This window comes from Hibiscus syriacus, unplaced genomic scaffold (assembly GCF_006381635.1).
Source record: "Hibiscus syriacus cultivar Baekdansim isolate YM2019G1 unplaced genomic scaffold, ASM638163v2 tig00111157_pilon, whole genome shotgun sequence".
Lineage (NCBI taxonomy): Eukaryota > Viridiplantae > Streptophyta > Magnoliopsida > Malvales > Malvaceae > Hibiscus > Hibiscus syriacus.
The window spans coordinates 241,240-262,729 of NW_024063004.1; the positions used below are offsets into that span (position 1 = coordinate 241,240).

The window sequence follows — 21,490 nt, forward strand, 5'->3', positions numbered from 1 at the left end:
GGATAATTTCTAATAAAACTACAAGTGAGAACCAAAATAATCAATTGAAGGTAGAAATAAGAATCATCTAGGATAACATTAAATTAGCCTTGGTTGATGCTCGGGAAATGATCAGGATACCCCAGTTACTTTAGTAAATGATATTAGTGTCGAGAAATAGAATTGTCCAGATATCCTTAGGTAGTGCGCGAGGCACTTTAAACTAACTAGGACTGAGGCCCGACACTTGCAAGGGCTAGGTTAGTCAAGGGTGTTATGTCCGATGTAGATATTTCAGGCCTCACCCTCAATAGGCTAGAGTGATGCGTGAGCTCTGAGATGCATAACTCTCAGTCGTACCACAATGTATACCATAGAGTAGAGAGTGAAGTATACGATTATACTCACTATTGCATTTCACTTGATAAACACTTTTAGTATGGTTTAGTTATTACTATGGCATTGGGCTAGTCAGCATAGCGTTTGGAATTTGTTTCTGTGCATGTATTTAGAATGAGCATCCGATGAGCCTTTTTAGAAGAAGTCATCCAAAATCAAGGGTAAAGTAGAGTACGTCTCGAGATATCTTATTTAGAAGGAATGTGAATTATTACATATTTATGTTTAAATCTCTTTATTTTAAATGGTTTTAAATTGAAATTTTAACGAGAAATTAAAGAAATTTGTGGGTTAGATACTTCAGTGGTTCCATGTGATATTATAATTGGTTACCTTTGTGTCGTACCGGTTTAGGGTGTTACGTGTTTAGCTAAGCTTTCTTTGTATACATGGGTGGTGACTTCTCCGCAACTCATCTTATCTTGTGGCATAGGAGTATTGCCTGGATGACTCAAAGTTGACCAATTCTTCGAATCCAATCTTTGTTGAACTATGGGTTCCACACTGACTTCCTCTTGATCTATATAATGCTTGTGTTGACCCCACTCGCATCACTGTGGTTTCTAATTTGCTTGATAAATCTTTTGGTAAGTGGAATTCTGGTCAATTGGGGAGTTATTTCCTCCTCTGGTAGCCCACTTTATCTTATCAATCTCGTTTCCTGATTTGGGTACGATGGATAGACTAGTCTGGTGATTCAAACCACATGGCTATTTCACTGTCTGCAATATTTATCGTCATCTGCTCAGTTTGGATGAGCATCATATGGTTGTTGATGACCACGATTGTGCCTTTTATAGATTATATTGGTCTCAGACATTACCAGCCAAGGTTCATGTGTGTCTCTGACGGGTCTTTCATAGTTTTCTTCATTGTTATAAAAAGTAGTTCCTGAAGCATGTGGTTTTATCTTCACTTTATTTTCACTGCGACTAGGCACCTGAATCTATCATTCATGCTCTTTGAATTGTCTCAAGTTCGGTCTATTTGGGTACAGTTTGGATATGGCTAGGTTATATCCTTTGTTGTACATTATGCTTGGGAATGGTTGCTTCAGTTATCTACGTTGTTCCCTTCATATGTCATTTTGTGTTTTTTGGATCTATTATGGGCTTTATGGGGATCATGTAATCGTCATTTGCATCAAGCTTTAGTGTTTTCTTCTTTGGAAGTCGCCTATTTGTTTTGACTTATCTATCGAATACTAATATCGTTCTCTCGTTCCTAAACATGATATGAGTGCCGATTGCCCAGGTTTGGAGTCTACAAATCCAAGAATACTTGAAAATAAATTATAATAGCTCATTTGGTAAGGCTTCTAGAATGGGAGGTAGTGGTGTTGTTCTGATGGATCATGTGGGTGAATTCCTTAGAACGATGTGATACATGCACCACAAGGCTCACATCAAATGAAGATTGACAAACCCATCCAATTGATCCACACGTACAGGCCTTGGAAAATAAGACTATAAAAGTAGTAGACATGCGATAACTTTTTGAATGGTATGCAGGTGATATTTGGTCGACATGTCTTCTAGAGATATGACAGTCTGTCTCTTACTTTTCCAATAGTACGTGAAATGCACATGTTGGGAACTCAAGATACGTTAATTTTAGCAAAGATAGTGCATGCTAAAATTCTTATACGTGATTAATATGGGCTTTTAGAAATATTAAGAATTATCAATATTTTTATTGATTATTTACAATATAATTTGATTTATGATGTTTTACTATCTTTTAGAATTATATTTATTATTTCATTATGAATTAGAATTAGAATAAAAAAAATATTTCGTTTAGTATTATTTTATTCATTAGTTACTTAGAACTTTTGGAACTCCTCTCCTATATAAAAGAGGCTCCATTCATCATTGTAAAGCACATCTTTTTTTAAATAATAATATAACGTAAGTATGTTTTTGCAAGTGCTTATAACCTTGTGCCTTTGAAGCATTTTTTATCATAAAGTTCACACTCTGGTTTGCCACATCATTGTAATTAGAAGGGCTGGTTAGAGTCGATTATTGAGTTTTCCTAGTCAATTACACTAAGTGGGTTCGTAAGACATTTATCCATCATATTTATCATCATCATCACCATTCACGACAATTTCATCACCATTCAATCAAGTTCACGTGAACTTCATACATACTAGGAGGAATTTTCAATTCGATTACTTTTACATCGTTATCTATTTTTCATTGATCTTTTCATATATTCGTTACATATTATCAATTATCTTTCTAACGGTCACTTTCTGGTTTGATTTTGTGTTAGAAACTGTTTCGGCCAAAGCCCTAATTTTATTAAGTGTTTCTATCTTTGTTATTTGTTTTTTATTCATTCTTTTATTCGTCATTGTTTTCTTTCATTCATCATATTCATAAACTCATCTTCTTGTTTGAATTTTCAAGCAACTTTCATCAGCAACTCTAGGGTTTACGTTAAACTTCATTCTTTCACCAAGCTTGTTTTTTCATCGAGTCTAGATACATATGCTTGAATTCTTCAATTACGAGCAATGTTCATCATTTTGCTTCCATCTCCTATCAATTGGTATAATATTTAGATTGGTTCTTAGAAAGAACAAAACAACCTTGCTTGTTATTTCACATCAAAACCACAAGGTACGCTAACTATTGAGATGCTGAGATTTAGTTGAATACATGTATATTCATTGAATCAAGAGTGAATAAAAGTAGTGCACTTATAGACTTATTTATACACGAGCTAATAGCCTAATCAATGGCTAACAACCTCCTAACAGTTCCTGGTTTACCAGCTAACTGCATGCTAACAACTAACTGCATGCATACAAGCATACATATACCTCTAATATTCCCCCCTGCATCTTCGCCTTCCTTCCTTCATCGCATCACAACACAAACTTTGTCTCGAAATTCTTCAAACACGTCTTTTGACAATGGCTTAGTGAAGCCATCAGCCACTTGGTGAGCAGCAGGTATATAATTGACACAAATATGTCCAGCAGCCACCTTTTCCCTTACAAAATGCACATCTAATTCAACATGCTTGGATTGCACATGATAGATTGGATTGGCACTCATGGCCACCGCACTGGTGTTATCACACCATATCACCGACTTTCTTTGCTGTTGAACACCAAGATCGGCTAGCAATGTGCTAATCCATGTGACATCAGCTGCAGCATCAGCAACGCTTTTATATTTCGCTTCCATGGTTGATCTGGACACCGATCGTTGCTTCTTCGAGCTCCAAGCAACTAAACATTTGCCTACATACACTCCATAACCTGATATAGACCTACGATCGTCCAGATTGGTACCCCAGTCTGCATCCGCAAACACAGAAACCACCATTATGTTGTTAGTTGGTGAGAATAGCAATCCATAGTCTACAGTACCTGCCAGATACCTAAGGATCCTCTTTACTACTGCAAGATGTGTCATCCGTGTGCATGCATAAACTGAGCCACTTTGCCTACACTTAGAGACAAGTCAGGTCAAGTGTGGCAAAGATAGAGTAGTGACCCAACAATACTCCTATAATCACTTGCATCTTCTAACATTTCTCCTTTTTCACGTGACAGTTTGCAGGTCAAGGTCATAGGAGTGGGGCAAATGGCAGCAGGTTTCATGCCAGCCTTGTCTAACAATTCTATGGCAAATTTCTTCTGGCTGAAGACAAGCGACTTGTTGTTCCTTAGCACTTCAATCCTAAGAAAATAGCTCAAAGCTCCCAGGTCCTTGAGAGAAAATTTCCTCTGTAGCATGTCAACTACCATATTAATACCATTCGAGGACCTTCCCATGATTAGTATGTCATCCACATACACTAGAAGGTACACTCGACCACTACTGTTGTCTTGAAAAAATAAGGATGGATCAGCTCGTGATACCTGGAAGCTCAATTCCAGCAAAGCTTTCTTCAGCTTGGAATGCCAATTTCGAGGTGCTTGCTTTAAGCCATACAAAGCCTTCTGTAACTTGCACACCAAGGGAGAGTCATCCTCAGCCAACAGCTCGAAGCCTGGTGGTTGCTCCATGAACACGTCCTCCTTGAGAACGCCATTAAGAAAAGCATTATTTATATCTACATGCCTTAGTTCCCACGCATTAGAGACTGCTATGGTAAGAACTACATTTATAGTGGAAAACCGAATAACTGGGCTGAAGGTTTCATAGAAGTCGTGCTAGGGTACTTGAGTAAATCCCTTGGCCACTAATCGGGCTTTGTATCGGTGAACGAAACCATCGGGGTTGCGTCTAACCTTAAACAACCACTTACAGCCGACTGTAATCTTTCCAGGTGGGAGCTTAACAAGAGTCCATGTCTTATTATTTTACAAAGCTTCAACTTCTGCTTGAACTACATACTTGCAATCTGGAGATTGCATTGCCTCCTGAATACTCGTGGGAATAGCATCATCAAAGTGACTGGAGAATACTTTCAGCTTAAAAACTCCGCATTTACTCCTTGTTAGCATGGGATGGACATTTTGCACATTTTGCATTTGTCATGGTTCAGTGTGCTCGCTAAGTTCCTGTGTTACTTCTTGCGCAAAGCCACTGATGTCACCATGTGCTTCCAAGTCTCCAGCAGTACCTGACTTATCAGTATGTACCTCCTCACTGTTCGATTATTCTAAGTGATGATCAGATTACTCCAAATGCTGGCTATTATGACCACTACTGCTAGACTGTTCGTTGGTACTGCTTCCCATATGTTGACCAGGGTTATTTCCCATATACTGGTCGTGGTTGTTTCCCACATGAGTCTGTGATTCACCCCGTATGGACTCATGTAGGCTTTGATTGTTTTCCCCCTGCATGGTAACAAGTTGTTTAGTATTAGAGACAATTTTGAGTTTCTGAGAGTAGTATAAATCTTTGTCAAGAGAACCCGAATCACTGCTGCTTTCTTTAAAGGGAAAGTGCCACTCATTAAACACCACGTGTCTTGATACATAAATTCGCCCATCCCGAGCTAAGCACTGAAACCCTTGGTGTCGTGGGCTGACACCCAAGTATGTGCAGGGTTGCGATCTAAAATCCAGTTTATGCTTCTGAAATGGTCGAAGATGTGGGAAGCAAAGGCATCCAAAGACTCTAAGTGCTTTATAGTCTGGTTGTTTTCCATGTAACTTCTAGAAATGGGAGATTCCTTGTAGAACTTTTGTGGGCAGCTTGTTGATGAGGCCAACTGCAGTGGTAATGGCATATGACCAGAATTCTACGGGCAGTGAAGCTTGAGACAAGAGAACCAGTGCCAATTCAACTAAATGGCGATTCCTTCTCTCAACCTTACTGTTTTGTTCAGATGTACAAGGGCATGTTAACCTATGAACAATGCCAGCTTTGACCAAAGTGTCAGTAAAGGATCAAAACTCACCACCCCAGTCACTTTGGACTGATTTGATGGTTGCTCCAAACTGTGTGTGCACCATTTTTTGGAAGAGTTGAAAAGCTACAAAAGCTTGTGATTTTGAGCGAAGCATGTGCAACCATGTGTATCGGGTGAAAGCATCAACAAAAGATATATAGTATCGAAAACCGTTTGAAGCTACATGAGGAGGCCTCCACAAGTCAGTGTGAATAAGCTGAAACGGATAACTATATTCAGTATTAGAATGAGCAAAGGGTAGTTTATGACTCTTACCTACATGACAGGCATAGCATTATTTATTAACATCAAGGGAAATCTTTACATCAACTAGCTTTGCTATTTTATTCAAGGTGTCAAGGGAGGGATGACCCAACCGCCTATGCCATAGCTCATCATCTAATAATGATTTCGAGGCTACATTTACTTATCCCTTTACTGATGTACACATCTTCTCAAATGAGTATAGACCATCTTCTTCTTTACCACTCAACAAAACTTGACCAGTTGCTTCATCACGCACATAGCACGTTTTGGCATGAAATTCAATGAAAACACTATTGTCCCTAGCAAGCTTAGAGACCGAGAGAAGATTTTTGGTTATTTGTGGAACAAGCAGCAAATCATTTAAGAATAACACACGAGTAGCAGAAGAACAGCAGTTTTACCAACCTTATCAATTTTTAATGCTACTCCATTACCTACAATAACCTTACCTGGTCCAAGAAATTCAGCTTGATGAGTCATATTAGATGCATCCGGGGTTACACGGTGTGTGGCCCCCGAGTCCACCACCCACTGATCAACAGCTTCTATGACTACATTAGCTTGTGGTTTCATGCTAGAAGAAGAAGCACCCAAACACCCTTTCGAGCAGCATTCACAGGTCGGATTATTCTTTTTAGATACATAACGCGAGTTTCTTAGCCCTTCTTTGGTTGAGTCTGAATTGTCAGTGGTTACACAGGTAAAGTCTTCATCATAACGGTGCCAGCACCGATCAACTAAATGGCCAATTTTTTCACAAAGTTGACATTGCAACCTGGTTCACCCACGTCCCCTGCCATGACTTCTCACAGCCGGTCCATTCGAAGATCGATTTGGCCTGGAATCTTGACCATTTGAAGAGTTGAAGTTACCATGATCTACATTGCCCTGAGTTAAGTTGACACTAACGGGTAGCAAGTCAGATTGGTCATCAAATCCCGCCAACTGAGATTCAGCATCCATTAGCATGGTGTAAATGCTATCTAGTGACAGTGTTTCTTTCATGGTGGTTATAATAGCCATAAATGGCTGATATTCGCGTGGCAACCCTTTCAAGATCGCCACAATGTGTTCAACGTGAGAGATGGCACTCCTACAGGATGCAAGAGCGTCACATACCTCTTTCACTCATGTAAGGTAAGTGCGCATGATATCACCACCTTTCTTCAGCAAGTGTAGCTTGTAATGAAGGTTCATTAATGCTGTTGTAGACCTGTTTGCAAAGAATTGCAACACTGTATGCCAAACTGCTGTGGCAGTTTCTACTCCCACGAATTGAGGAAGAATGTGTGGGCTAATGGTCGAGAGCAGCCAAGAAGCAACAACACTGTCCTGTGCAGCAAATTCTTCAAAGCTTTCATTGGCACGTTCCTCGCCATCCTCGCCACGCACAGTTTCTGGTGGAGGCAGCAGGGCTCCAGTTAATAACCGTTCAAGGGGATGACTCATGATTGTTAGCAGGATATGTTGTTTCCACAATAGGAAATTGGTCTCATCAAGCACAATATTGACCTTGTTGTTTGAGAAATTCTTCGCACATCCAGGCTGAAGATCTATGGCAAGATCAAGTTATCAAAAATGTCGAGAGCAGCGAAAAGAAATTCTTGAAAGATTACCCATAATCGACGGCGATTGATACCATATTGAGATGCTGAGATTTAGTTGAATACATGTATATTCATTGAATCAAGAGTGAATACAAGCAGTGCACTTACAGACTTATTTATACACGAGCTAACAACCTAATCAATGGCTAACAACCTCCTAACAGTTTCTGGTTTACCAGCTAACTGCATGCTAACAATTAACTGCATGCATACAAGCATTCATATACCTCTAATACTAACATAACTAATTCACAATGATTGAACGATTTCAGTTTTTATTCAAGTTATTTTAATTTTATTTCAATTCCTTCATGTTAGTTTGATGTTTTTTATCCAACAGAAAAGAAAAAATCATAAAAAGTAAAAAATGTTAAAAATAAAAAAAATAGAAAAATGAAGGAATTTGGAGTTGAAATTTCATAGGTATATTTTTTTTATCCTAAGAAAGGCCTCTAGTAAAAAATTCAGACCATTCAGACATCACAAACCCCTTCAAAAGTATCATCCAAGACAAACGATATATTTAGGGTAATTGTTTTAAAAAAATCCAAAAAAATACTACTAAATGTATTTTGATCTGAAATTTTATAGTTTGATTAAAAATCCAAAGAGCATACTTCACCTAAATTTTTAGGTCATCTGGACATCAGAAATCCCTTCAAACATGTTGTTGAAGTTGCTATTACGATTTTTAGGTTTTTCGGGATTGGTTTTCCTATTTTTCATGATTTTTAGTGTTTTAAGTTCATTTGTTTTCCCTTACTTTTTTATATCATCTAAAACATTCTTATTCTTGTGTTAATAGGATCAAAAGAGTTTGTATACTTCTTTCTTGCATTCTTTCTCATTTGGAGTCTTAGCTTTTTTTTTACTACTTAAGAGCTACTAAGTTCTTTTTCATCTTTGTTAGAAAATTGAACCCCGACACGAACATTGTGGAACTCTTTGGTAAGAGAGTTTTAAAGAGTTCAAGATCAACTTACTTGTCATGTGACGTATTACTTCTTTCGAGTGATTTGTGAGGTTTCTTATTTTCTTTGATTTTTTTTTTCATTTTACATGTTTCTTTGAGTGTTGTGTTTCTCAAGATATTCCGTACTACACATAGTGGAACACAATTCACTATCCATGTTTTCAAAGGGAATCTCTATTCAAATACATATTGGGATTGGGAACACAAACTTAATCTCATATTCCACCAACAAGTGTTCCGAAGAAGAAAAGTATATTTAGCTACACTTGGATTCATAAACTATGCATTAACATGGTTGACACGAATCAAGAGAAAGGTGTGTGAACAAATGCAAATCAAGACCTCGGATAATCTCAAATTTATGGTGAGAAAAGAATTTGTTACACTTGATGACCATCGTGCGGTCGAATGAAAACTTCAAAGATTACGATAAGGTAATAGATTTATGTAGGATTATTTTAAAGAGAGTAATTCTTAATGCAAGGAATGAATATTAACGAGCATGAAGAAGACACCTTGTTCCGATTCGTGAAAGGTCTTCATCCAGACATCCGTGATAAACTTAATTACTAAGGCTATGTAACCTTATGAATGCATTACAAAAAGTCATAACCATTGAAAACCAACAAATGACAAAAGAAAAAGAATCACAGATTCAACCAGTAAGGAACAGAGATAATCCATTAACCAAATTAAGGGCTACAATTGCTAACCTTGAATGACAAACGGGCATCACCCCTGAACTATTCAAAGGTCCATCATTCCCTTATACTTCTTATCTTTCACCTAAATCTTCTGTCATGATAAAGAAAGTTAAGGATGAGAAATCTATCGAGATGGAAAATATTGGAATGGCTAAAAATGATAGAGTCGAAAACCCTAAAAAACTCCAAACAAGATATATTCATTGCCTTACATGCAAATGATATGGTCATACTAGTCGCGAATGTACCAATTTGAGAAATTCACTTATTTGTGACGATGATTTTAATTCATTAAAATCATAAACGGATTATTCTAACCCAAAAGAGAATATTAACACCGATAATGAACCAGACATTGAAAGTAATGAATATGGTGCTATTAGCATTGTAATGAAAGATATCAATCTTCAGTCTTTTACCCTTACATAATTGGAAACAAAAGATACACTTGAAAGACAAGTGATGACATTTTGTTATGAGGGTGAGGAAACTAAAAAAGAAAAAACTGAAAAATAGACAAAAGAATTAGAGCTCACTAGTCACAAAAGCCAAAAGAATAATGATACATGGGAGGTGATTGAACCTAATTATGAGAAGAAAAGAGAGAATCAAAATCTATATGTAAGCACCAATGAATTGCGAGAGAATCTTCTTCACAAAAAGTCTAGCATCATTGTTTGTTTTAGGGAATCAATTATTTTGATTTCTAACATTAATAAAGGTTGCCTAGTGTGTTTATTCATCGTAAGATTTTCGAGAAGTGTTATATGATCTACTTGATGGATTACCATCGAAAAGAGAGATAGAACATAAAGTTAATATAATTCAAGGTTCCTTCATAATCAAATTAAGCAAACAATCCTGAGGAAACTAAAAAGTTAGAACAACAAATTGAAAAAATTTACATGCAGGAAAGTCTTAGTTATTGTGTCATTTTAGTGATGAATCACATTTTCACAAGTAAGTATGTTGATTTTGATGATATTCTTATCTACTTTTTTTATTGTGGAAATGTTAAAAAACTTAGTTTGGCAAAACAACATACTTCCAATGGAGGTTAACACCCATAATAACCAAAAATATTTTAAGTGATTAAAAGATCGAGGTAAGAAAAATATAGTAACAGATGCTTTATCCCAAAGGTATATTCTTATCTCTCAAAAGCATGTTACTATTATGAGACTTGAACATCTTAAAAATTTATATCACGATGACTCGAAAACTTCTGATATATATACCCATTTTTTTAAAAGTGGTTTTATCGAATTTTATCTTGTAGATGAGTTCCCTTTTTAAATGAACATGTTATGTATTACACAAAGCTTCTCACGATAATTCTTAGTTCATGAACCACACTTAGGAAACTTAATGGATTACTTTAGCAAGTGATAATGGATTACTTTAGCAAATCACTTGACATAATTTTCAAACACTTATTTTGGCCACGTGCGAGTAAAACCATGGAGAACACATATGAAGAAATCATAAACAAAGCCAACAGTAGCCGACGCCATTTTGAATTTCAAACCTATACACTAGACTATGAGACTTGTCTAAAAAATGGATTTTAAGACAATAAGAAAACATTTACAACAAAGAAAAAACCTCTATTGAAACACATAAAGACACATCACATTGATTCTGGTAAGTGTTTCACAAACTTTTCTTTCAACACATATGATTCTCTTCTTTTGGATTCTCAGATTCGTGGATGAATCCTTTTGAGGAGAAGGGGAATGATACATGATCCATAATCTATAATGATAAGATTGCATGCTTCTTTGGACTAATTTTCTACTCGAAACTATTAAAAGAAAACAGTCTCGAATATTCAAAACATATATTCAACAAGTATAATGTGAGTGAATTCTTAAAAAGTTCTGAATTTTCTCCCTTTGATGTTTCAAATTCGAGGTCGAATTTTGTTTAAGAGAGTGAGGATGGTACATGCACCACAAGGCTCACATCAAAGGAAGACTGACTAACTCTTCCAATTGGTTCACACGCCCAAGCCTTGGAAAAGAAGACTAGAACAACAAAAGACTTGCGACGACTTCTTGAATGGGATATCGATGTTATTTGGATGACGTGTCTTCTAGAGATACAACCATTTGTCTCTTAGCTTTCCAATGTTACTTGAAACTCATCAATCCAATATCAAGAATTCAAGATACGTCAATTTTAGCAAAGATAACACGTGTAGAAATTTGTATACGTGATTAATATAGGATTTTATAAATTCTATGAATTATCAATATTTGTATGGCTTAAGGGCAACTTTTGCCCCTGTAGTAGACCCAATTTATCACTTTTGTCCCTATGGATTTTTTCCCTCAATTTAACCCTCGAAGTTGTTTAGGATATTCATCCTTACCCTCAAAGTCTATTTTAACTATTAGAACTGTTAGTCTTTTGCGTTTATCAACGCCAACAATTTCAACATCAGCCAATATTACTGACATGACTTGAAGATTTTGTGAAATTTATTAAAAATAATAAATAATAAAATATTTACTAAATACAACGATTAAAAAATCTCTAAAAATTTGACCTAATCCCTTAATCTCATTGAAATAAATAATAAAATTTTGGGAATTTGGTCTAATCATTGTGTTTAATAAATATTTTCACCTTGCCCCTTAATCCACAGACACAAAAGAATCACAAATTTTTTAGTTAAAATGGTCACTGACTTCAAGGGATATGATGAATACCCTAAACAACTTCGAGGGCTAATTTGAGGCAAAAAAAATCATAAGGAGGAAATGATAAATTGAGTTTACTACAGGGGTAAAAATAGCCCTTAGATCTATTTTTATTGATTATTTGTAATATAATTTGATATAGGACACTTTACCATCTTTTAATATTATATTTATTATTTTATTAGGAATTAGAATTAAAATGTCTTTGTTTATTACTATTTTATTCATTAGTTACTTAATACTTTTGCCTCTGTAGTTAACCCAATTTATCACTTTTATCCCTATAGGTTTTTCCCTCCATTTAACCCTCGAAGTTGTTTAGGATATTCCTCTTTTCCCTCAAAGTTTGTTTTGACTATTAGAACTGTTAGTCTTCTGCGTTTATCAACGCCAACAATTTTCGCATCAGCCAATATTACTGACGTGGCTCGATGATGTTGTGAAATTTATTTTAAAAAATAAATAATAAAATATTTACTAAATACAACGATTAGAAAAAATCCCTAAAAATTTGACCTAATCCCTTAATCTCATTGAAATAAATAATAAAATTTTAGGAATTTGGTCTAATCATTGTGTTTAATAAATATTTTAACTTAACCCCTTAATCCACAGACGCATGAAACTCACAAATTTGTTAGTCTAAACGGTCACTGACTTCAAGGGCTAGGATGAATACCCTAAACAACTTCAAGGGCTAAATTGAGGCAAAAAAAACCATATGGCGTAAATGATAAATTGAGTCTACTACAGGGAAAAAAGTATCCATTAAGCCTATTTTTATTGATTATTTGTAATATATAATTTGATATAGGATACTTTACTAACTTTTAAAATAATATTTATTATTTTATTAGAAATTAGAATTAAAATATTTTTAATTTATTATTATTTTATTCATTAGTTACTTAATACTTTCGAAACTCCTCTCATGTATAAAGAGGCCTCATTCATCATCGTAAAATACATCTTTCTTGAATAATAATACGTGTGTACGTTTTTGCAAGTGTTGATAGCCTTATGTCTTCGAAGCATTCTTCATCGTAAAGTTTTTCAAGTTCTTTGTGAGGGAGATCTTCACTCTCTAATTTGTCTCTTCATAATGATTAGTAGGGATGATTAGAGCCGATTATTGAGTTTGCCTAGTCAATTACGGCTAGGATGGTTCGTAGGACATTTATTCATCATTTTTATCATCGCCGTTCAACAAAGTTCACGTGAACTTCATACATATTTGGGGAATTTTCAATTTGAATCCTTTCTTTTCTTTATCAATCGTTTCTTTTATCTTTTCATATAATCATTATATATTACCGATTGTCTTTCTAATAATTACTTTCTTGTTTGATTCTATGTCAGAAACAGTTTAATCCAAAAACCCTAATTTAACTAAATGTTCATATCTTTGTTATTTATTTCTTTATTCGTTCTTTTATTTGTCCTTGTTATCTTTCATTCATCATATTCATAAACTCATCTTGTTTGAATTTTCCGGTAACTTTATCAAGAACCCTAGGGTTTACGCTAAATTCCATTATTTCATGAAGCTTGTTCTTCATCGAGTCTAGATCTCTAGACTTGAATTCTACAATTACAAGCAACATTCATCATTTTGCTGTCATCTCCTATCGCGGTGTCCCTATTTGTTCTCCATGCAATGGATGCTTTTCATGTGGAGACTTGGCTTACCTGGAAGGTGTGCTTTTGGCTCGTGAGTGAGGGGAGCGAATTTATGTGATCGCGGGAGACTCTCGTTCGGTTATTGGAAGGGCGGGCAGTCTATTGCGGACAACTCCTTTGGTGGTCCTCTTATAGAGCGAATTCGACGTCTTGCATGTTTGTTCGATCTGTGTTCCCATCATGCTGGTTTGTTTGATCAGTGTTCCCATCATGTTGGTCGTTTGGATAATGCGGTGGCTCAAGCTTTTGCTCTTGAGTGTTTCACGTCCGACTCATTCAACCGCTGGGTGGAGCAACCCCCGATTTTGCAACTGGTTTACTGGCGGTCGATCGGCCCTTGTCCTCAGGCTGTGTTTCTTAGCCTGTTTTAGGGTTGTTTTTCTATTAGCTTTTACATGTTCGACGGTGTTTGCATGGCAATAATATTCCTATATGTTTCCTCAAAAAAATTAACAGTTACTTTCAAATGTAAAAACTATAAATAACAAATATTTAATTGGAAAAAATCATAAAAATCAAATTAAACAAACGAACCAAAATCAAATATTAATTTCAGCAGAAAAGTCAATTTTAAGTTTTTAATTGAACAAAAAATAAAGTAAAAAATCATAAATCAAATATAACACTTAGGCCAAATTGTTGGCACCAAAATGCAGTAAAAATATCTGGAGTGGTGAGAAGAAAAATTATTTCATTCATAAAAATGGAAATTTCAACTTCTTTACACCAAACCTCAGCAAGCAAGAGACTGTTTAAACTTCTCTATATTTTCTCTCTCAAACCTTTACACCACCATTAACTGCAAAAAATCTGAGGAAAAAAAAGAAGCTCCTGTTGCTCTGCTGCCATGGATGCATGGCATGTAATCTTCAATCTGAATCACCTTCCACACTCCCCATGGCCTTCAATCCCCTTGGTCTCTGCATTAAAAAGTGGGAAGATAACTACATGTGCATTATGCAGAACATATTGAATACATAACTAAAAGTTAAAGGATTTTTTTAATAATATGGTGTTATTTCAAGGTTCTTTTAACCATTGACAACATATATATAACGTGTACACATAGTCCGAGCAACCCAGGAACCCTAGGATTGTTATATTGTGGTAAATTAAAAGAAAGAGAAAGCAAACCATATGTTTACCTTCTTAGAACTCTTCTTTTCCCTAACTTCATATCTTTCTTGGCACATATCAGTCAACCATGCCCCAGGGCTTACCAGCTGCCACAACCAACCCACCACAAAACATGTCAAAAACACTGATAGATAGGTATTTGATATTATCAAGTAAATGGATTATACTTACAAATAAGCTCCTTTGGATGATTTTGGCTCTCTTTTTAGGCCTTTGAGGGGGTTTACACCCTTTCATTGCCATGAAATCCTCTTCTTTTTCTTTGCTTGACAATGTGATATACAGCTTTGGCCACACCACCCCTCCTTTCTTATCATCTCCATTATTGATGCTATCCATTGCAATCTTCCCATTCTCATCCACCAATCCCACTGCTGATGATCCCCTTGTTGTGTAGTACCTGTCTTCCCTCTCAGCTGAGGACGACGCTTTCGTTGTACCGGATCGGAGTATAGCTGCTTCTGAATTCCTACAAACCAAAAGTACAAGAAAGAAAGGGAAAGTCAATTTCACATTTTTGCTTATTTTCATTACAAAGGTTTTACATGGGAAACACCATGTTTGGCTGCTAAGAAACCAAAGCAGCAGTCACAAAACTACAATGACGTAGACCAGACGAATCCGAGCATCCAAACAGGGGATAATGAGATGCATAACCTCATCTAGTCATTTTCTCGGAAAATCCTTGGGCAGTGGGAGATGGTTTATTTTTTTTCCCGCGGGGGGGGGGGGGGGGGAGAAACCCATATCCAACAGCATCTCAGAAAACATAGAAAAGGGCTAAATCAAAAAAATTCAAAGAAAGAAAAAAGCTTGAAAACAAAGAAAAACTCTTCTTTTTTTCCAAACCGTCAAAAAGGGCCGAGAAAATTTATTGTTTTTAAAATTAAAAAAAAAAACTTTGATCTTCATACCTAGTGAGACGATGAGTGTATTGAGCAAAAGGGGAGGATTCTTTATCTAAGAGCCGAGAAGTGATTCTTCCACGAATTACAGTATTGGATTTAAGAGAGATCTTTTGAGGGTTTTTAACTCTCACACATCTTAGCCTCTTTCTATTCCCCCACTGTAAGAACACCTCTGGCTCTATTGTTTTGCATGCTCTTTGGCTCCTCTCTTCTTTCTCCATCTCTGCCATTAAAAACAAATAAAAAATTCAATTGTCTTACCCCAACAAAATTCTCAAAGTTGAAGAGAAATAATGAAATTCAAAAGACCCAAACTCGAATTTTTGTAGAAAAGTGGAAATAACATTTTTTTTTTGGAGAAAATAAATTTGGGTGGTTTATGCCGTAAAAATCTAAAGGATGATGAAAACAAAGTCTGGGTATTTGCAGTTTTTTTAGAGGAATCAGTTGCCTGACCTTAAGATCTAAGAAAATACACTACAATCTTCCCTCGAAAGACCTGAAACTCCAAGGAAAAGAATAAATCAATTACCAAGTATGAAAAAAAAACTCAGGGGGCAAAATCATCAAAAGAGGAAGAAATCTTACAGTGAAATACTACCATCCCAGAGAAAAACGAAAACTGGGTTGTCTTCTTCCACTGTTTCCCTAAATTATTATTGCAATTTCACTGTTACTTCTTTCTCAATTGAATTTGACAATGGCCTTCTTCTGTTTTCAGCGTTTCAATTACAATCTCTTTAAGCTTTTTTTTTTCCTTAGTAAATTCTGGTTTCTGAAGAGATTTTGGAGATGAGGTGGAGCAAAACCAACCAGGATGACAGGATATGGTGTTTGTATACTTGAGTGGGTTGGTTGACGAGGTGAGTTCCATTACTTCTTTCATTTCAATGGATCTTTGGGCTAAATATTCTGAAAGGCCTTAAAAGCATTTCAGTTGGCTTAATGATATTACAAATGACCTTCAAGTTAATTCAAAATATATTTTATGGACTATATCCCAGTTGAATGAATGGTCCAAACCATAATAGCATCTTGCATAGGTGCCATTGTTGTTCATCTTCCCTTGTGTTGAACATTGTTCTTCGTCTCCACATACAATTGGGTTAGTAGGACAAAACCATTATTGAACTCCACAAGTGTAGAACCACCCCATGCAACATGCATTAGGACTAAAATGTGTATAAAACAAATCCAAACCATCGGTCCAAGGGCGGATGCATATTGCTTCATAGGACCAAATGCATATTCATTTTTTTTAGAGTAGTTATTTAATATAATTAAATATATTAAGGTGGCGTTTGGTTGGATGGAATCCCTTGAAATTGAGGGAATTGGAATCCAATTCCATCATTTTCCCATGTTTGGTTCAAGCTTTCCAAGGGAATTGGAATCCCTCATGATTTAACCTTTCCATCAAATGAGGGAAAGTGAAATCCATCAAAAAATGGATGGAATTCAATTCCCTTGTTGGAGGGAATTGAAATTTTACCATACTACCATCATTAATCTTTTGGTAACTTATTCATATATTGAATAAAAATATTTTTTATTATTTCGGGTCGGGTTTCTAATTCATATATTCGGGTTAGGTCGGGTGAAACTTTATTTTGGTCGGGTCGGTTTTTTTAAGTGTGATATTCGGGTCGGGTCGAGTTCGGGTTTAGGGTGAAAAATACCCGACCCGAAAATATATATAATTTTACCTTATATATTTAGGAATAATTACAATAATACCCCTATATATATATTTTTTTCAATTAAGTCATTGTTTTTATTGAATAAAAATAATTTTTTATTATTTCGGGTCAGGTCGGATTTCTAATTCATATATTCGAGTCGGGTCGGGTGAAACTTTATTTTGTTCGGGTCGGGTTTTTTAAATGTGATATTCAGGCCGAGTCGGGTTGGGTTTTTTTTTAAAGTGTGATATTTGGGTCGGGTCGGGTTTGGTTTTTTTTAAGTGTAATATTCAGGCCGGGTCGGGTTCGGGTTTAGGGTGAAAAAACAGGACCGACCCGAAAAAATATATAATTTTACCTTATATATTTAGAAATAATTACAATAATACCCCTCTATATATAATTTTTTTCAATTAAGTCAATATTTTTATTGAATAAAAATATTTTTTATTATTTTGTGATGTGTCGGGTCCAGTTTCTAATTCATATATTGAATAAAAATAGTTTTTGGTATATTTTTTGGTAACTAATTAACATACTCCGATTGGAATATATCGAAATATTGTTCTATCTTTTGATAACTTATTAACATATTTTGATTGCGATGATTTTAACTTATGATGTTTATTAGTATGATTTTTATAATTTATTGAAATGAATAATCAATCAATAAAATGAAAATTTAATATTTTTTAATATATTACTACATGTAAGTTGTAAAACAAACTAAAATAAAGCAAAAAATAAGAAGGGCAATTATGTCATTTTATATTACTGAAATCAAATTCATATGACATGTCTGCGAACCAAACAGAATATCGAATTGGATTCCAATTCCATTTCCTGCCAACCAAACAGAATATGGAATTAGATTCCAATTCCTGACAGATTCTAATTTGTTCACAGATTTCAATTCTCTCATAAACATTCCACCGAACCAAACGTCACCTAAGAGAAAAAGAAAAGATAATAAATTTTGCATACCCATTATACTAAAAAAATAGTATTAAAATTTTTGGACCTACATATATAAATTTCTGGACCGTCACTACATCGGTCTCTGGTGGACCAGCATGCTCCCATTTTTTACCAAAACCAGATGATGGTTCGAGTATAATAAGCATAGGCAGCCAGCTCTGTGGAATAAGGGGAAACAAGATTAAAATAGGTATAAAACAATACCAAAAATTCATATTCTTTTACTGAATAAGGAAAGTCTTGTAAACAAAAAAGGAATATCACTTTGTAAAACAAATTTTAAAGAAGCGAAAAAGAAAAAAAAGACTGAACTATATATTTAGTAACTATCACTTTTATTTCGTTTTAATATCTAAATTTTTATTTTTTTTTTCAAAAGTATACCTAATGTTTATTTTTTATTTCATTTTAATATATGTCGTTAACTTTTTGTTTCATTTAGTACCGTACCGTTAAAAATTAAAGAAAAATAACATTTTTATGGGAAAATTACACTATTCATCAATCAATTGTCCTCTCATTCCTATTTTGGCCACTAAAATTTAAAAAAAAATTAATTTAACTACTTAGTTTTCAAATTGCTCTTGTTTTAATCACTATAAATTATTTTATTAATATTTTGGTGACATTGAATTTTTTATTATTATTTTATTAATTAACTAAAATAAAAAATAAATTTAAAATTATATCCAAACCCAAAAATTATACCAAACCTCCTAAATCACAAATCACTCACCCCACCCTCACGGCCTTACTCTTATGAGCCTCCCCAACTCTTCCCTTTCTTTTTATTTTAATCATATATTAATAAAATAATAATTAAAAGTGTCACATCATAAAAATTAATAAAATAAATTAGAGTAATTAAAATGTAAGTAATTTGAAATTTAAGTGATTAAATTAAAAAAATAAACTTCAATGATCAAAATAGAAGTAAGAAGATAGTTGAGTGGTGAATGTTGTAATTTACAATAAAAATATCAATTAATGCCAAATACTAAAATGGAATAAAAAATAAATGTTAAGTATAATTTAAAAAAATTGAAGTTTAGATACTAAAATAGAGCAAAAGTGATAGTGCAAGTGGTAAATGTATAATTTACCCAATAAAAAAATTGAAAGAATAGAGAGAATCCTTCGGTCGATAACGGACTAAATCGGCTTCATCGCCCGTATATGGCGTTGGAAAAAAAATTCTTGTATAGAGCTCTCACCAAATTATTTTTTAAACTAGGTTGTTTTCTAATCTCCATGGAAAGTCATATGGATCATCATGTGATTTCATTTTTTTCATGGAAGACGCATGGATTACCATGCATCTTCAACTTTGTAGAAAAAAAAAATAATTGGTGGGGGGTGAAGACGTGCAACAATCTTAGGTCTTGTCCAAATTACTATTTCAAACACACTAGTCTAGTAAATAATTGCTTGAGTGAAGTATTTGGGGAATTCTTTTTTTTTCAAACATAATATTACAACCATTTCTCTAACTAAATCTATTATTAATTCTAGACAACAACGAAAAAAATTAGACATCACTGTTTGAATTTTAAATGGATTTAAATTTTTTAAAGATCATTTATGCGTTTAATATCTCAATTATTATTTTTGTTTTGCTTTAGTTATCTAATTACTTTTTCAATTATACTTAATATTTAGTTTTAGTTTTATTCTAACCATTTTTCATTAAAAATTTGCCGTGATTATGACGTATTACTTTAAAATAATATCATATAATCATTAATAACAATTACAAAATTTCACGACATTAAATTTGTTAATTTTTTAACTGTGAGTGATCAAAATAAAATTAAAATGTAACGTTAAATATGATTTAAAAATAATAATTAGATTATCAAAAAAGAATAAAAGTGATAATTGGGTAATAAGCATGTAGTTTACCCATTTTTTAATGCATTATTAAACAAAGGCTTAATTTACGAAATCTTTTAACATAAAATTATTGAAAGCGATAAGTATTTGAATATTTTGATTAATTGAAGATTGTTTTCCATCACGAGTATTCATCTACTTAAGAACGAATTGCAATTTGGCAAATAAAATATTTTATATTCAATTTTATTTATAAAAATGTATTGGATAAAGAGCACAAATGGTCTCCCATTATAGGTACTGTTTTATTAAATTCATTGATCATTATAAGTTACAAAATGGACCTTCGACTATGGAGTGTTACTTTATTGAGTTCCTTGACTATTAAAAGTTACAAAAATAATCATCTGACTAACAACTTAAAATAAATTAATCTATAACATCAATTTATACATGAATTTACATATTAAAATGGTCATTTACAATATTTACAAAAATGGTCATCTACAATATCTAATTAATCTATAACATCACTTTATACATGAATTTAGATATTAAAATAAATATAAAATTACTTTAATCTTTATCCAATTACAAAATTGTGGAGTGACTTCAACTAACAACTTAAATTAAAGTGATTTGACAGAAAGTCTTGTAATTTATGGATGAAATGTTGAAATTTTTATCTTCCGTGAGAAGAAAATATATTATCTAATTAAAAAGTGATATAAATAATATAATATTTAATTAAAAACTCTATTCAGCTTTTAAATATCTGATTATGACCATTAATAAAGCAAAAATAATTTTATTTACATTAAAAGTTGTTATGAGTGAATAGTGATATAGAAAGTCATCCTTTTGAAAAGTCATATGATAGTTGGGGATTACCAAAAATTTATTACGATTTTTATTTGTTTAATTGTTAATAGATTGAATTTTTTTTTAAAAATTAATTCAACCGAAAATTTTGGTTAATTCGTCAGTTAACAGAATTAATTGAAATGTATAAATAATATATATTAAATAATATTTTTGATTTATTCAGTTAGTTAAAATCGAAGTTTAAACATTTCTGAAACTAAAAACAATATAGATAATACATTAAATGTTTAATAATTTTGGTTATTTTTTATTTATTCAGTTAACTAAATGATTTCAAACCGAATTAATCGATAATTTTGAAAAAAAATATTAACTGTCAATCAATCGAATACAAAATTAATCAATCGATTAACCAATCGAATCAATCAATTGATTCAATTTCAACT

General features: G+C 33.6%; 1 protein-coding gene across 3 annotated transcripts; it reads right to left on the reverse strand.

The window, feature by feature from the left end:
• Positions 1-14,360: 14,360 nt before the first annotated feature.
• LOC120154986 lies at positions 14,361-16,541 on the reverse strand. Of its 3 annotated transcripts, XM_039166582.1 has the most exons (6): positions 16,315-16,540; positions 16,183-16,225; positions 15,733-15,949; positions 14,990-15,287; positions 14,827-14,904; positions 14,361-14,601 (listed from the first exon to the last, which is right to left on the reverse strand). In XM_039166582.1, exons 3-6 carry the CDS (start codon positions 15,945-15,947, stop codon positions 14,551-14,553), a joined length of 642 nt encoding a protein of 213 aa, XP_039022513.1. In that variant the 5' UTR covers positions 15,948-15,949; positions 16,183-16,225; positions 16,315-16,540; the 3' UTR covers positions 14,361-14,550. The 3 variants fall into 3 exon arrangements, with proteins under 3 accessions (XP_039022513.1, XP_039022516.1, XP_039022515.1); XM_039166585.1 differs by lacking the exon at positions 16,183-16,225 and having other exon boundaries at positions 16,315-16,541; XM_039166584.1 differs by lacking the exons at positions 16,183-16,225; positions 16,315-16,540 and adding an exon at positions 15,988-16,035.
• Positions 16,542-21,490: the final 4,949 nt, after the last annotated feature.